Consider the following 18,534-nt stretch of genomic DNA (forward strand, 5'->3'; position numbering starts at 1 on the left):
TCTCAGAGTTAGTGAGCGATGGCTGGGGCCGGCTGGCGTCAAGGAAGCGCCAATGGGCATTTTTCAGGAGCCAAGTCCCAAATGTACATAGTTGAAGCCAAAAGGCGTATTCCACTCATTCACTTCTCCCATTCCCTTTATCTACAATAAAGCAACAAAACAAAGATGCCGGAGTTGTCCATGTCTCAGTCTCTACGTCCAGGGCCGCAGCTCACATGAGCTGGAAAGGTAACCGGTAACAATGGCAGACCCACATCAGGCCACAGGCCTGGAAAACTTGCTACAAGTACATGAGCTTTTTTTTTTGGCAGATTACAAGCGTTTTTGTTTGATGTCAATGCCTGCCCCCAAACACCTAAAAAGACGTCTGAAAACACCTGAAAAACGCCCAAAAAAAGCCTGAAAACAATACACTCAGGTGTGAATGAAGCCTTAGCAATTCTTAGATGTGATGGCTACATTAGTTTTCTTTTTGTAGACTTTATTTCTTTTATTATCATCTGGTAATCCAGCCAGTACATCTGTTGTTTTTCAACAGAACAACCTATCCGGAACATGTAGCAGGTAGAAGGTTGGGACAAACCATTTAACACTGATAGGGGTGCTTACAGGGAAAAGCTTCTATTTATTTACATAAAACATTTAGCCCAAAAGGAATATAACTGTTGGTGTAACAAAGTGTGAGCTGGAGTTCAGTTTCAAATTATTAATGTATCTAAATCTGCTAGTACATCTAACACTCCCCTCTCTCCACACTGACAACGCTGCTGTCCAATGGTGCCTCCTGTGCTCCTTCATTCAGAGTGGGGGGCACTCCAATACAGGAGGTGTGTTACTGGCCAGCTCACCAGATAAAAACAGAGGGAACAAAGTAAAAAAAAAATATTCAGCCACCACATCTGACAATTGGTAAGCTGCAATGTATTGCATATTTGGTTTTGGTTTTAATACCGCTTTAATTCTTTAACATCCCTTATCAGCTTATATTAGCATTCAATAAGCATGTTTGTTACAAACAGAGTAGCTTTTTCTTGTATTTATAATTTTTAATTTCCTCTCCTCAGCCCCTGGCTTTTAAAGTCTGCATAATTTAGAATTATCAGTTACATTTCAGTGCACATTTTTTTTTTCTTTAATCATTGAGTATGAAAACCTACAATTTAAGCATTTTGTTTTGTGTAATATTACTAAATCCAATTCCTATCCTGTTCCTCTTTCTTTGCTTCGTATTCCATTCATCTCCCACATAGATCACTGACTTCATGTTTCCTGACTTATTCTTCTTGCAGGTAGCCGTTATTTCAGGAAATTTTGAATTGGGGGAGTTAATAAAGAGCCACAGGGACACTGATGTTGGTGAGTAACTTGCTACAAAACATGATCCTTTAAAGCATGCTGCAACATTTGATTTACACATTATATCTGTGAAATATAGTGTGGGTATTTCTTCAGTTGCGTTTGCACTCTCTAAAATGTAAAGTGCATCCGGAAAGTATTTGCAGCGCTTCACTTTTTCCACATTTGGTTATGTTACAGCCAAACTCCGAAATGGATTAAATTAATTAATTTCCTCAAAATTCTCAAAACCATACCCCATAATGACAAGATGGAAGAAGTTTGTTGGAAATCTTTGCACATTTATTAAAAATAAAAAAAACAAAAAAATAAAAATCACATGTACATAAGTATTCAAAGCCTTTGCCATGACACTTAAAATTGAGCTCAGGTGCATCCTGTTTCCACTAATCATCCTTGAGATGTTTCTAAAACCTGTTGTCAATTCAGCTGATTGGATATCATTTGGAAAGGCACACACCTGCCTATATAAGGGCCCACAGTTAATAGTGCATGTCAGAGGACAAACCAAGGCATGAAGTCCAAAGAATTGTCTGTTTAGACAGGATTGTATCGAGGCACAGATCTGGGGAAGGGTACAGAGAAATTTCTGCAGCATTGAAGGTCCCAAAGAGCACAGTGGCCTCCATCATCTGTAGATGGAAGAAGTTTGGAACCACCAGGACTCTTTCTAGAGGGGGCCGCCCGGCCAAACTAAGTGATCGCAGGAGAAGGGCCTTCATCAGGGAGGTGACAAAGAACCCGATGGTCACTCTAACAGAGCTCCAGCATTTCTCTGTGGAAATAGGAGAACCTTCCAGAAGAACAGCCATCTCTTCAGCCCTCCACCAATCAGACTGCATGGTAGATTGGCCAGACAGAAGCCACTCCTCAGTAAAAGGAACGACAAACCACCTGAGGTTTTCCAAAAAGCACCTGAAGGACTCTCAGACCATGAGAAACAAAATTCTCTGGTCTGATTAAACAAAGTCTGAACTTTTGGCCTGAATGGCAAGCGACATGTCTGTAGAAAACCAGGCACCGCCCATCACCTGCCCAATACCATCACTACAGTAAAGCATGGTGGTGGTAGCATCATGCTGTGGGGATGTTTTTCAGTGGTAGGAACTGGGAGACTAATCAGGATCAAGGGAAAGAGGAATTCAGCAATGTACAGAGACATCCTTGATGAAAACTTGCTCCAGAGCGCTCTGGACCTCAGACTGGGGTAAAGGTTCATCTTCCAACAGGACAACGTCCCTAAGCACACAGCCAAGATAACAAAGCAGTGACTATGGGACAACTCTGTGAATGTCCTTGAGTGGTCCAGCCAGAGCCCAGACTTGAACCTGTATGAACATCTCTGGAGAGATCTGAAAATGGCTGTGCACTGACACTTCCCATCCAACCTGATGGAGCTTGGGAGCTCCTGCAAAGAAGAATGGGAGAAACTGTCCAAAAATAGGTGTGCCAAGCTTGTAGCATCATACTAAAAAAGTATTGAGGCTGTAATTGGTACCAAAGGTGCTTCAACAAAGTATTGAGCAAAGGCTGTGAATATTTATGTACATGGGATTTTTTGTTTTTTAAATTTCATGAATGTGCAAAGATTTCAAACTCATTTTTTTACTGTTGTCACAATGGGGTATTGTTTGTAGAATTTTGAGGAAAATAATGAATTTAATCCATTTTGGAGTAAGGCTGTAACATGACAAAATATGGAAAAAGTGAAGTGTTGTGAATACTTTCTGGATGCACTGTACACCCCCATTTCCAAAAAAGTTGAGATGCTGTGTAAAAGTTACATAAAAACAGAATGCAATGATTTGCAAATCTCATAAACTCATATTTTATTCACAATAGAATACAGAAAATATATTAAATGTTTAAACTAAGAAAATGTACAAATAAAAAAAAAAAAAAAGGTAATTTTGAAACTGATGGCAGCAACACATCTCAAAAAAGTAGAGTCAGGGTAACAAAAAGTTGGCAAAGTAAGCAGTACTAACAAGGAAGAGCTGGAAGAATATTTTGCAACTAATTATGTTAATTGGCAACAAGTCAGTAACATTATTGGGTATTAAAAAAAAACATCTTAGAGAGTCAAAGTGAATCAGAAATAAAGATGGGCAGATGTTCACCAATCTGTGAAAAACTGCATCTAAAAATTGTATTTATGAATAAAAAAAAAGGGAATGTGTGTTATAGATAAAGAACTTAAAAGAGAAGTATGGGGTTTGGGTTTATTGCACATTTATACTCAGTCCGATGCTGCATCTGTCCCCCGGCACCTCTGGACTGAGAATCGAGCGATCGAACACCGCTGATCGCTCGGTTCTGACAGCTCCCCGAGCAGAGAGCTGCTGATTGTCAGTTAGAAGCTCTCTGCTCTCCCCCCTCCTCACTCATTGGAGCACTGAGCTGTGGAGAGTCGGCTCACGGCTGGCTCAGGCTCTCAGAGGCTCACTGAGAGGCTGAACCGGGAGTCGATCCAGGCACTTGGGGGATCCTGACTCCATGGTCGTGATGGCACGGTGCCTGGACCAACATCTGTGACATTAGCAGAGAGCGAACTTCAGACCACTCACTGCTGAAAACGGGTCTAAGGAGTGCAGAACGATCTGCACTTCTGTGTTCCATAGGAGATGTACAGCCAAACAAGCTTCTCCTTTAAAATTCCTCTACATTTAATACTGCTTTCAGCCGTTCATTTTGCTAATTTTTGATCAGCCATTCCCTTTTATTGTTTTTTTTTATTATTATTTTAATGTAATTGACCTATTTTCTATTTTATTGGAGAGTACAAGTTTAAATATCCTTTGAATGACCTTCCTTTTCCAAAGCTCCAGCCCAGTACCACTTAGTCAAAATGCAGAAGGAGAATTTACATGCAACTTATCTTTTCCTGAGCAAGTATTGGAAAATGAGGATCTTACACCCATTTGGTGGGAAAAAAAATTAAAAATTGCTTGGACCTTAGAAGAAGGGGTAAACTCTAAAGGCGTGTCCTGAAATGTAACTGTTAGTGCAAATAAAAAAAGTTATATGGATACTCAACTGTGCAACTGGAAAAAAAGAAAGAAAGAAACAATCCTCCACCATTCCTCAATTTATTAAAAAAAAAAAAAAGTAAAATACTCCCAGAGGGTTTTGCACTGTCATATACCCCATAAGAAGTCTTCTTTTTATTTCAGCTGGAGAAAATAGAGCCATTTTCGAATGACTGAATGTCAAAAGAAAGTCTTATTAGCAATTGGAATATAAAAAAACACAGACAGTGATACAACCCACACAGCTCACCTTAATAGGGAAGATTTCACACCAGTGTCTTGCTCTAAGCCTCTGTAAGCTGCTTATCAAAACGGTTTTAAAAAAAGCAGGGAACACGGTAGACTGCGGTAAACTAAATTTGTTTTTATAGTCAAAACAAGAAGGTGGTAAAAACCAGCAGGAAAGATGTTTCAGCATCTACGGGCCTTAATCATAACTATGATCATACTTATGATTAAGGCCTGTGGAGGCTGAAACCCATTGACATCTTTTCTGCTGGCCTTTTTGTTTAAATGATTATTACAATTTTGCTCACCGCAGTCCACCATTTTTTCGGCTTTTTTAAAAACTGGAAAACGGTATTTTGAATGCGGTAATTAGTCCAGTCAGTTGCTGGCTCATATGGCTAGACAACAAGTGAATAGCTCGGTAGTGACTAAAATAGTTCAGATGGAACAGAAGCCCGCATAACATAGTTCCTTATTTTCACGAATTTTACATGAACATGTATAACTCTACTCTAACATATACCAGCCAGGACATTGATACCTACCTCTCAGATTTGTTTTTCCCTACACTGACTCAAGAACAAGGGGAGGAGTTGGAGGAAGATATAACAAAGGATGAGGTCAGCGAAGCAGTGGGATCTATGGGTAAAGGGAAAGCATCGGGACCAGATGGTCTACCCTTGGAGATTTATTGTCGATATCTGGACATTCTTGCCCCTACTTTAACGCAAATATATTCTACAGCTTTTCAGGAGGGGAGATTGCCACAATTCATATTCTCTGCCACTGTGGTCCTTATACCTAAACCTGATAAGGACCCAGCTGACTGGGCGTCTTATCGCCCAATTTCTTTATTAAATATAAACTCGCAAAAATCTTGGCCAGGTGACTTAATGCAGTAATTCTTCGTGTATTTAATTTGGACGAAACTGGCTTTATGCCAGGAAAGTCCACATCTATTTGTAGAACACACATGATAGTACGGCTCAAGGAATATTTGCCTGAGTCTTGTGCACTGGCATTGTTAGACACTGCAAAAGCTTTTGACTCGATAGAGTGGCCCTTCTTTTTGGCTGCTTTAAGTTCCCTTGGCTTTGGTACTACGTTTCAAAAATGGGTTTCTATTCTTTATAGGGATCCTACTTTATATTGTCAGAATATTTATACTGCTCTGATATAACAGTGTCTATTTATGTAAATAAGCAAAGATCTGTAAGTTAGGAGAATCTCAACTTATTTCCATAAATCAATATGTAACGAGTTATTTTTAATCTATTAATTTCTTTTTAACAGCATATACCAATCTTAGTGAATACAGTCTACAGTAGGGAATATATAAGTATATTTATTCACAAGACATGTATTCACTATAAATGGTTAGACTTGAGATGAAGCAAAGAGATAACTCTGACATAAAATACAAACTTAAAACGATAAATGCAATGTGATATGTAGCTCAATAATAAAATTATAAAGAAAGCAAGATTACATTTTCCCCAGGTATAGTAGAAACCATAGATAACTGTTGTATATAATCAGACCACAATTGTCTGCGAATTGCGCAGTCAACAGTCACTCCGCTGCAGTTGGAGTGAGAATAGGCTATGCAAAATGGAAGACTAAATCACTAATATTGCGCTAAATCTGATATTAATAAAAACGTATAAAAACAAAAATCAGTTTTTAGAGAAAAATCTAATATGGTTCATACGGCTGAGACTGTAATCTCATTACCCTTAAATATAAAATATAAAACATATAAGAAAGGAAATAAACAATAGTAAAAAATAATCAAATAAATAGCAAGGTATATTTACCACACTTAAGATGGCTGCTATCTTAAAATGGTTGTTACCAGAGTCCTTAAGATGGCTGCCTTCCCAAAATGGTGGCCAGTTAGGGAGGAGTTTCGTTTGGCATCCTTCAAAATTTCAGATAAATGATAGAGCAAAATGGAGTATGTATAGATGAGTATATGTATGGATGTAAGTAGCGTGTGTGTTGTAAGTGTAATGAATGTTCTCGTAATGTGTGTGTGTGTGTGTCCTATTACATCTGGGTTTCCCTTTTTATATTGTATTGAACAAAAGGGCAGTAAAATTACCATAAGCCGGACCCATAAGGAGGAACTTTATCCCCATTGGTTGGGATTACTTATCCATTAAATGGTGAGGTCATTGGGCAACACCTCTACTAGTCATCCAGTATATTGGATATTAGAATTGTATGGTAAGTTCTTCAATTAAGAATAATCCTAAAAACAACATAAAAATCTATCCATACTCTCATGGTACATACGTGTCCATCTAATATCTCCATCATGTATCTAGGTAAGGATTGAACCTGGTAACGCCATTTAATAAGGATATATTATTAATCCAATATATATGGTGTTCGGAAATTACTGATTTACCCCTATACTATACCCAGATACCATATCTTTACAGTTAGTAGCAGTCACCAAAGGGGGCAGTATTGTATTACTTACTCGATTCAGTATATAGCATCTAATAGTATTATTATTATACTAATAACCTTATGACCTGGCTAGGCAAAAGTAAGTAAATCACTTGAATTCTGTCAATTGCTTCAGACCCTTAGGCTAGGATATAGTATTCATGATAACCATAAAACCTTCCATAAACATTTCTAAAATGAAGTAATTAGCTTCACCTAAGTAAGATTATTAATTTAGCAAGAATATAAAACCAAAATATGGTATATAATACACTCCTAGAACGATGTATATGCTTCACACATAATTATTGCTAATATTTTCTCACACATGATTATAATGTATCTTTAAAACTTAGTTTAAATGAATCTAATAGAATACACTCAACTATTGTTCATTGTTAGACACAGATAAGATTATAAGCTAGACTGGCCATCATTGTCTGGTATAGCGTCTGGCTAATTGACTCTTATCTGATGAGATGTAAAAAGGGCCTCAATATTTACAACCAAAGAAAGACAGAAATCTTCTTGTTGAAATTTCAAGACTCTCTGTAAAGGCATCTTGCAAAAGGACATGAACTGTCAGTCACCCCATACAAGATGGTTGCTGTATTGTTCAGAATCTCTATATAGAACTGAATATGTATGGCTCATATATAATTCCATTTTTCTTTTATTTAATCTCCCTAATAATCCTGACAATATCTTTTAGTCAATGGTTTATTGTCCCTAACCATACAACTTCACAGGAGCGTCCACTGTCTCCTTTATTATTTGCAGTGGCTATTGAGACCTTATCACTGAGATTTCTGCAATCTCCTCTCCTGAAGGGCATCACCATGGATGAAAGGGCTGACGTTATAGGTCTTCTATATATGTGGGATACATCTACCTCATTAGGAACAGCAATTCAAAAAAATTATAAATTTGGCAACTATTCAGGCCTCAAAATGAGTTGGCAGAAATTAGCTTTGATGCCATTTTCATCTCAGGCCATGTCCTATGGTGACACGCCAAGCCCCCTTAGGGTAGTGTCCTCATTCAAATACTTTGAGATTATTATTACATTATCTCCCTCGGACGCTTTAAAGGCAAATTTGTACCCCTTAATCCAGATGATTAAAATGAAGCTCAATGTCTGGGCAAGGCTCCTCTTGTCGGTGGAAGACAGAATCAATCTCTTTAAAAGATGATTATTTTACCTAAATGTTTGTATGTGACATCTCATATGCCTATCTCAGTGCCTTAATAATTTTTTCTCTAGCGCTCATTGACAGACGTAGTCCTCGGTGATACACCACCTTCGGGTTATGTTGCCTCCACAGGAGCAGGACTAGACAGGAAATTAAAAAGCTCTGGCCACACCCTAGGGGCAGTCCCAGAGGGTATATCCTCTCTCTCTCTGCCTCAGCAAATCAGTTATTTTCTGTCTAGTTAGGAGTAAGGACCTAGATACCTTGCTGGGATCTTAGGTCCTGGCAAGAATTTTTTCTTAAAGGATTTTTTAGACAGCTTTTTTTCTCCAGTGTTCCTGTGAGATCTTCAAGCAAGAAAGCTGAACTGGGCGACGGGCTGGATGTTGAGATCCGGTGGTCACCCCAGTTCAGCCTACGAGCGCGTGCAGACCATAGCTCCGCGCTGGGTCGGCCGCGACAAAGTCCCATTAAAGGACTGTCCACGCGAGTTAAACGTCTCGCTGAAACTCCAAAGACCATGAGTCACGGCGTCCGTATCGGTCGACAGCCCTCCCGCCCCGGTGGAGAGGGGTACTGTCAGGAGTTGGTGCCCGCCTGGTTCCGGTATGGTGAGTAGTATGTTCCCCCTTTTCCCCTGACGGGTCTTGTGGTGAACGCGGGCCCCTCTCTGTATGGTAAGATAGAGTCCCTCTCTATCCTATAACATGACACAGATCCTCCTACTTTGAGTGTGATTTTATGTGCAAAAAGCCAGGAGGCTTGGTTTGGGAGCTAACAATCTAATTGTATACATGTTAAAAAGATGTAATCTGTGGCATTCTGGGAATCTTACGGTGTTAAGAATAAGCTACCTACCAGTCAGAAGCCACGGACATGTAGACTGCCTTCCTAATCAGATCTCCAGCTATTAGCAGGCCTCCCGAATGGCCATGCGGTCCGCCAGGGCCGGTACCGCCAACCACGCCATATCCCCATGCAGAGAGAGTGTTGTGTGCCCTGCAGCACACCGCTATTCAGTACAGGCCGCCGCCATTTTTTTTGCTGGATCGCACGAGCCGCCATTTTGGCGTAGCCTCGTGTCTCCAGCATGGGGGCGGCCATGTTTGAGGTGATCCAAACACCTCGTGGAGCTTGGGGGAGGCGCCGGAAGGCGTGCAGAGGGGCGGAGCCGCCTCCTTTCTTCCTGGGCAGCCAGCCAAAAGACTTCCTGTTTGTCAAGACAGCGCTGTAACCTGTTGCAGTTAAACTCTGAGCATCAAGTGGTGAGTCTGGGGGTCTATCTCTCTCTCTCTCTCGATCGATAGGGATCCCTAGCAGGTAACACTAAGGGGCTTTTGTGGCGCTGGGGGTCTGAAAAAAAAAAAAAAAAAAGTTTTTTATTTTTGAATTATATTATCCAGGAAGTGACTGGAATTATCATGGACCCTGCCACACATATTCCCCCACCTGTTTCCCTCGAGGGGGCCACGGGACCCGCCGGTGCACAGAGTATAGAGTCATTTACAGCAATTTTGGAGTCTATGGTGGCTCGGGTGGAGGCGGCCTGTCAGGGACGGGGGTCAAGGAAGCGACCCCCGCCTACCCCTATACTTTCTGACACCTCTGACTCTGATTCAGAGATGGTCACTGCAGTTGCAGGTTCCTCTGCAAGGGCTGTTATCCCAGGTAAAGCCCCCTCAGACAGTGAGGAGGACGCTTCTTCTCCTGCTATAATTCAGGAAGAAGCATTGGTGGACGCACTAGTTGTGGCAGTGCAGGAAACCTTAAAACTTGAGGCTTTACCGGCAGAGGCAACTGAAACAGAGATTCCCTTTGGTACTAATAAGCCCATCAAAACGGTGAAGGTTTTTCCTGTACCTAAATGTTTCGGTAATCAGATTAAAGGAGAATGGGAGCATTCTAAACGTACCTTTACTATTTCCAAGCGTATTGCTAGACGCTATCCGTTTGAGGAATCCATCATTAAGAAATGGACGGTACCACCAGTGGTGGATCCACCTATTTCCAGGCTGAATAAAGCCACGGTTATTCCAGTGGAGGACACTTCGTCCTTTAAGGATCCGGTGGATCGAAAGATGGAAGCAGAGTCCCGCACCATCTTCTCTCTGATAGGGTCAGCGTTTAGACCAGTAATTGTTATTGGTCTAGTTTCCCAGACACTTACGGAATGGGCGAAAATGGTACGCCAAGATCTTAGGGGAAAAGATATTCCCCAGGAGACATCTGATTTGATGGAACAGATTATACAAGGGCTACAGTTTATCTGTGACGCAGCCTTGGACACTACTCCCTTATTAGGGCATGCATCTAAGTCAGCGGTGATCCTCAGACGTGTGCTGTGGTTAAAATGCTGGTCAGCTGACCTAGGTTCCAAAAAGACCTTGACTAATCTCCCTTTTCAGGGGAATCGTCTATTTGGGGCCAACCTAGATGAAATCATTAAGGATGCCACTGGGGGCAAGAGCACTTTTTTGCCACAGGCTGCTAAAGCTAAGGGACCTCGCAACAAGCGAGGACCTTTCTTTACCGCCCATAAAGGGCGCCCGGCTGGTACTAGCGGGAAAGGCAAGACTCCTCCAGGAGGGTTCAAGAAGGGCTGGTCGGACAAGCAAAGGACCAACCCAGCCAAACCCGAAGCAAAGGAGTACACAGCCTGAAGGTGCGCCCCCACCCGGTTTCAGGGTGGGGGGACGTTTTCACCGGTATTCAGGACATTAGATCGAGCATCAACCACTACTACCGGTGCGATTCTTCCCTTCCAACATTTAAGTACTACAGGAAGCGGTAGTTACCGTTCCCTGAATAGATCTTTTCCTTTACCTTTTCCTAGATTAGTCCCGATACCTCACAGGAATCGGATCTGGTTGACCAGATAGGCCAAGTAGCCTCTAGTCGGGTGACTTCGGTCCCTGAGGTTCAACCAGAAAAGATCACCCTTCCTGATAACAATCAGGTATCTGATAAATGTGTGGGAACAGAAAACGACCAGACTTTCTCGGATGGTCGGGGCCAGATACCTCTAGGGACGCCTGGTTCAGATTCTATCAGCGCCAGTGGTCCTAGAAATTCTAGGCTGGCCTCCTCAAGCCGGCCTGGCCGACTTGGACATGTTAGTCGTAGACGTTCCGTGGGAACTTCGTCTCAGGGAGTGTCTGTGGTCTCAAGGACCAATTTACCATCATGCTTTACAGTCGCTGGGTTTAATGGCCTGGCCATTGAGACCCAAGTACTGAAGGACAGAGGTTTGTCTACTTCAGTCATTCCTACCCTTATTAAAGCAAGGAAAGCGACTTCCAGCAAAGTCTATTATCACACATGGAAGACTTATATTGCGTGGTGCGAATCTTTAGGATTTCCTCCACGTACCTATTCGGTGACTCGAATATTGGCCTTTTTGCAACAAGGGGTTGAGCAGAAGCTAGCCTTGAGCACCATCAAGGGTCAAGTTTCAGCATTAGCAATCTTCTTTCAGAAGCCTTTAGCTACCAAATCCTTGGTGCGGAATTTCATCCAGGGGGTGCGGCACCTGGCTCCTCCAGTCCGCGCGCCCTTACCGCCCTGGGATCTTAATTTGGTTTTGTCGGTTCTACAGAAACCTCCCTTTGAAAACATCAGGGAGATTCCCTTGCTTACTTTATCCCAGAAGGTGGCCTTCTTGGTGGCTATTACTTCTGCTCGCAGGGTGTCAGAACTGGCTGCATTATCATGCCAGTCCCCATACCTAGTGATTCATAGGGATAAGGTAGTACTTCATCCTAAGCCATCTTTTCTTCCTAAGGTGGTTTCAGATTTTCATCTGAATGAAGATATTGTACTACCTTCCTTGTGTCCTCAGCCCAAGCATCATCGGGAACATGCGTTGCATTCCTTAGATGTGGTTCGGGCAATCAGGGTATACCTGAAAGCTACGGAATCTTTCCGTAAGACGGATTCACTTTTTGTGATCACGGATGGCCCCAGAAAGGGTTTGCCTGCATCTGCCGCGACCATTGCCAAATGGATTAGACAAACGGTGGTACAGGCTTATTCTATTAAGGGTCAGAGTCCTCCGTTCCCTGTTAGGGCGCACTCCACTCGAGCGCTCAGTACTTCCTGGGCCTTTCGCCATCAGGCGTCAGTGGTCCAGGTATGTAAGGCGGCCACCTGGTCGTCGGTACATACCTTTACAAAATTCTATAAAATTGATGTGACGGCATCGGCGGATGCCTCATTTGGCCGCAAGGTTTTGCAGGCCGCAATATGAGGAGACCGGTGGTCTACCTCGAGGGTTTTTTTCTGTTTGAAAAAAAAAAAAAATAAATAAATTTTTCTCTTTTTTTGTTGAGTCTCATCATTAAGGATGAGCACTGTAAACTTCTAGTTGGCACCGGTTGGGCCTTCTAAATTGGGATTTGATTTCATTTTCCCACCCCTCAGTTGTGATACTGCTCTGGGACGTCCCGAAGGTGGTGTATCACCGAGGACTACGTCTGTCAATGAGCGCTAGAGAAAAATGGATTTTTGTAAAATCTTACCGTAAAATCCTTTTCTCTTAGCTCATTGACAGACGTAGTCCCCGCCCCTCTGTTTTTTGAGTTGGGTTAAAATCTCTAAAGACTGCTTTTTCACATAACTGATTTGCTGAGGCAGAGAGAGAGAGGATATACCCTCTGGGACTGCCCCTAGGGTGTGGCCAGAGCTTTTTAATTTCCTGTCTAGTCCTGCTCCTGTGGAGGCAACATAACCCGAAGGTGGTGTATCACCGAGGACTACGTCTGTCAATGAGCTAAGAGAAAAGGATTTTATGGTAAGATTTTACAAAAATCCATTTTTAACCACTTCTGGACCAAAAGGATTTGCCCCCTTAATGACCGGGCCATTTTTTGCAATTTGGCACTGCGTTACTTTAACAACTTATTGCGCGATGCTGTACCCAAGCTAAATTTCTGTCCTTTTTTTCCCCACAAATAGCACTTTCTTTTGGTGGTACTTGATCACCTGTGCGATTTCTATTTTTTGCGCTATAAACAAAAAAAGAGCGACAATTCTGAAAAAAAAAAAAAACTTTATTTTTTACTTTCTGCTATATAACATTCCCAAAAAAAAAATGTAAAATCAAAATTTTTTTAACATTGTAGGCCAATTTGTTTTATGCTACATATTTTTGGTAAAAAAAAAATCGCAATAAGCGTATTTTGATTGGTTTGCGCAAAAGTTATCTCGTCTACTAACTACGGAAAAGATTTATGTCATTTTTATTGTTTTTTGTTTTTTTTTACTAGTAATGGCAGCGTTTTGCGATTTTTAGTGGGACTGCGACATTGTGGCGGAAAGATGGGACCCCTAAGTGACATTTTTTACACTTTTGGGGGGACCAGTGACATTACTACAGTAATCAGTGCTAAAAATATGCACTGTTACCGTAATAATGACACTGGCAGGGAAGGGGTTAACACTGTGGGTGATCAAAGCGTTAAATGTAAGCCTAGGGGAATGATTCTAACTGTATGGGGGTTGGGCTTGTGAAATGATCACAGAGACCTGTGATCCTACATAGAAGGATAACAGGCACTCTGTGATCATTCCAGGGAGAAGAACGGTCAGCTGTGTTTACAAAAGCTGACCGTCCATCTCTCTCAGCAGGGAACGATCGCGGTGCCTGGCTGCAGGCGCATGACCGACGTACAGTTATGTCGGTTCGCGCAGGAGGGGCTGTCTGCCGCAGTAAATCTGCGGCAGGCGGTCCTTAAGTGGTTAAAACCCTGGACACATTATTTGTTTCTTTTATTTAGGCTAATAACAGACAGAAACTCAAATTTTCTATTTTAAAATGCCCTAAGGTTGAGGGCGAGGCGGGAATGGCATTACCGAATTTATATTATTACTACCTGGCTGGGCAGCTGCGCCACTTGAATGACTAGCTAGTCCTGGCTACGCCGGCGGTGGTCGAGTCATATCTCGCCTATGTATTTAAACATCTGTTGGTGGAGCTGGAGGCACCTATAACCGCACTGGGTAAGAGGCATATACCAATACTGACCTTAGCCTGCAGGGTGAGGAGGGAAGCCAAAATAATTGCAGATTTTAGAGACATTAATACAGCTCTTCCGCTCTGGCATAATACGATGTTTCCCCATTTACAGCAATTTGCAGACTTTTACTTTGGGAGCATAGGGGAATGCTCACTCTAGGAGATGTATATGATGGGAATGTTTTGGCCTCTTTTGATGTGGAGAGGAAATATGAACTTCCCTGAGCTGCCTTTTATAGATATCTCCAGCTTCACCATGTGATTCAAACTCCATTTGGTGCCCATGACACTAGATTTTCTGCCTACCCACTGATAGGTGTATTACAGTCACAAGGACCTAGGGGGCCTTATTTCGATTTTATACTCACATTTATTGTCTATTACAACTTACCAAACACCGTTGGCAGCACTCATTAAATGGCAACAACTCATCCCTGATTTGTCCGATGAGGATTGGGAGGAGGCATGCTCTTCTCATTTATCTGTATCCCTGGCTGTTATTAATAAACAAATTCACGTTTATATGTTGCATCAATCATATCTGACCGTAGTTAGACTGCATGCAATGCATCGCTTGCTTACCCCTATATGTACTTGATGTACTTTGCACATGTTATGTGGCTATGTCCTGTCATAGAAAGGTACTGGCAGTGGTTAACAGATGTACTGTCTGCAGTCTTATCTGTCCTGGTTCCATGCACCCCACTGACATGTTTGTTGGGGGTCTTGGATGAATAATAGTGGCTGAGACATACTCGGACTATGTTAATGGAAACATTATTCTTAGCTCATAAGGCTGTAGCGCCTAAAGGGATCCAACCCACCCCTCCCTCTATACATAAGTGGCTACAATTGGGAAATCAAGTGTTACCTTATGAAAAACTTATTTTTGAACATAGAGGTTGCCCAACTAAGTACAATAAGATTTAGAATGCTTGGTGTTCCTCTGCTCTTACTGTAACCAACACCGGAAAAATCACTAAGGGTATTGGGTAACATTTCCACAAAACTGTTCATGCTCAACTGTCTATATGTATGTTTGTTCTATTTCTTCTTAGCCTTCATAATTCTAAGACTATATGTTACTGAGCATATATATTAGGTCTGTTATAGCGTAGAATGCTGCATATCTGTTATCTTGGAAATATACTTTTGTACTATATTGTACCTCATTGTTTCCTAGGCTCATGTTGAGCATTTTGATTATTGTGTCAAAGTTTTATATCTTTTTCAATAAAAAAAGTTAAAAAAAACCCCAAAAAACTGGAGAATGGAACAATGAGAATGTGGGAATCATGAATATTTGGGCCTAGTTTTCCAGCTGTCATTCATTGGTGACTTCATGTGTTCAACAGTAAATGGTGCCAAGTATTGGTACTTTGTTTACATTAGGTAAATAGGACTGGCATCATAGGAATTGGAACGCGTTTGACTCTTCTTTACAGTTGATCTAAAACCCATGATGGAGATTTCTTTCTCAATGGTACATTTGTCCTATGCTGTTTTTATGGACCTAATCCAGGGGTCTGCAAACTATGGCCCTCCAGTTGTTCAGGAACTACAATTCCCATCATGCCTAGTCATATCTGTGAATGTCAGAGTTTTCCAGTGCCTCATCGGGATGTGTAGTTCTGCAACAGCTGGAGGGCCGTAGTTTGAGGATCCCTAACCTAGGCAAATCCCTGATATATTTCCATGGAAAATCCTCATAGTGAGTGATGCAGTATTTTGGTAAATTTTAAAACACAGAATAATTATTGGCCAAAAAAGATCAGTTTAGATACTTTCTCAAATGTCAGATTAAACTATTTTTTTTCCAGATCAGTTCACCCACAATTGAGAATACTGAAAACAACATATTCAGCCTATGGGGCAATTTAAGTCTGGTAATATCATAGGCTTGTAGGCAGGTGTAGTCTACTTTCTCCACCACAGGTTGCGCTTTGCCGCAATGGCACTGTAGTTAGAGAGGAAGTCTAGGGGAACGTGGTTTCTCTATGGTTTCTTGGGTCACTAGGAAAGCTATCCAATTGGATGTCACCTCCTATGTAACTCTGCAGTCATTTTGGTTTAGGAAAAGTCTATTTAAGGCCCTGGCTCCTAGGTTTGGTGCGCATTTTGTGAGTGAGTAGAGTAGGGACAGGCACCCCACGTGGTAGGCACAGTACTAGCGGCAGGGAAAGGTTCCTGATGAGGAGGGAAAATGTAGTGTTTCGAAACCTCTCTGGACATCTTCCCACTTGAGCATGAGACAGCCAAGCCGCACTCTGCCCCTCTCAACAGGCGCTGTCCGTTCGGCTGAAACCTGCTCTATTCATGCTGTTGGACCTGTGAGTGTTCCTGGTAATGTTGCCTTTCCCACTGGGTTTATTGTGAACTCTCTTTGCATTATATCAATGCAAGTTTTTTTCGCCACACCTGGACTGTGTGTGCTATTGCTGCCGCACCACGCTGCACCCCACTACATGCTTATTTGAAAAAAAAGCCATACTTAGGTTACCTTGGTCATGATGGGAGATCTTGCCTCTGGGCTCATGAATGCAGTGAGAGGCTAGTAGTGGATTGAACCTAGCAACTTGAGTGAATTGATTCGTCTGCAGTAATCAAAATATAACTAAAGTCAAAACTTTTTCTTTTGTTTTGGAGTGGAGAGGGATTGGAACACCTGTCAGTTTTTTTTGCTGTCTGCGCCCCCATTAGGGATATTCTCTCTATTTGTTTACCATTAGAATTGAAAGTGAAAGTTAAATGAAAAAAATAGTTTTGCCTTTAGTTCTACTTTAACCTCTAGGCTTCTGACCTTATGTCTTAGTGATTGATAATTGTGCTCCTTTCACTGATTCATAGTTGGCTACTGCTACTTAACAATATTACATCTACATTATATTTTTATACAGTACCCTTTCAAGAATCTCCTTCCTATGCCGTCCATCGCAGAGAAAGTGGAAAAGCTCTCTCTGTTCCCCATGTTCTTCTACGTGCCAATAGTGACAACAGCCTCTCACTGCCTGACTGGATGGTCTTCTCTGCATCCACTGCCAACACTGTCACTCTGCAGGGACAAAAAGCCTCAGGGGGAACTCTGCGAAGCTCTAGTAGTCCACGAGGGGCTCGAAGCCGATCACCTTCAAGAGGACGCCACACAGAGGAGTCAAAGAAACAGCCACGTGGACGCCCCAGGTAAATTAAGATGGATTAATTAAATATATATTCACTTTTTTTTTTTTTTATAGGTCCTTGATGAGAAAAGGATACATTTTATTTAGTTTATTCAGAAACCATGTTCAGTTGCAAAAAATATATATTTTAGATTTCTTTTTGATTATGTGAATGGAAAATATTACAAGTATATTTCATATTTACCACTAGCAGCCAACAAATGGCAAGTGACAAGCAAACCAAAAAATAAGTCACATATACTATATTGAACAGCACTTTTATATACTTAAAAAAAACACCTTAAAAAAACAAATAATGTTACTGGCCATGTAATCATCTATATAGATCAGTTGATTTGATCCTTTCAAATGATCTCTTACGTAAAAAAGATAGTTTGACGCTGGAAAGAAAATATCGATTTGTTTAAATTGCATTTTTGGTCAGGACTATCCCTTTCATAGTTACATAGTAGGTAAGGTTGAATAAAGACAATAGTCCATCCAGTTCAACCTGTGTAATTGTATGTGTGTCAGTGTCGATTAATTATTTCTCCTATCCCTGTGTGTTGTGTTCTTTAAGATGCACGTCCAAGAGTCTTTTAAAAATATCAATACTCCCCGCTGATATCAACAATTGTGGAAGAGGGTTCCACATCCTTACCGCCCTGACAGTAAAAAAACCCCTGCACAGCTTAAGCTTAAACCCCTTCTCCTCCAATCTCATTGTGTGGCCATGTGTCCTCTTACACTCCCTGAGACTCAAAAGCTTTTTTCCTATGCTGGGATCACCATTGAGGTATTGGTAAATCGCTATCATATCCCCTCTCAAGCGTCGCTTCTCCAGCGAGAATACATTTAGTGCTTGTGACTACTACTACTCATAATTGAGGTCCTCCAATCCCCTTATTCATTTCGTTGCTCTTATTTGGACTCTCTCCAGCCCCAGCAAATCCCTTCTGAGGACTGGTGACCAGAACTAGACAGAATACTCCAGATGTGGCCTAACCAGAGTTTTATAAAGTGGCAGAATTCGTTTTATCTCTGGAGTATATCCTCTTTTTTTAAGCACGCTGTTCTTCTGGCTTTGGTAGCTGCAGCTT

The 18,534-nt window shown here is 41.6% G+C and overlaps 1 protein-coding gene across 1 annotated transcript in view; it reads left to right on the forward strand.

The window, feature by feature from the left end:
• The window catches only part of SHANK1 (SH3 and multiple ankyrin repeat domains 1), a 964,213-nt gene that overhangs the window by 589,078 nt on the left and 356,601 nt on the right, over positions 1-18,534 (forward strand). The window contains exons 10-11 of the mRNA XM_082273843.1: positions 1,290-1,356; positions 17,174-17,456. Of these exons, the coding sequence (XP_082129969.1) occupies positions 1,290-1,356; positions 17,174-17,456 (350 nt within the window). The remainder of the gene's footprint in view (positions 1-1,289; positions 1,357-17,173; positions 17,457-18,534) is intronic.

Source organism: Pelophylax lessonae (assembly GCF_965119305.1).
Source record: "Pelophylax lessonae genome assembly, chromosome: 12".
NCBI lineage: Eukaryota > Metazoa > Chordata > Amphibia > Anura > Ranidae > Pelophylax > Pelophylax lessonae.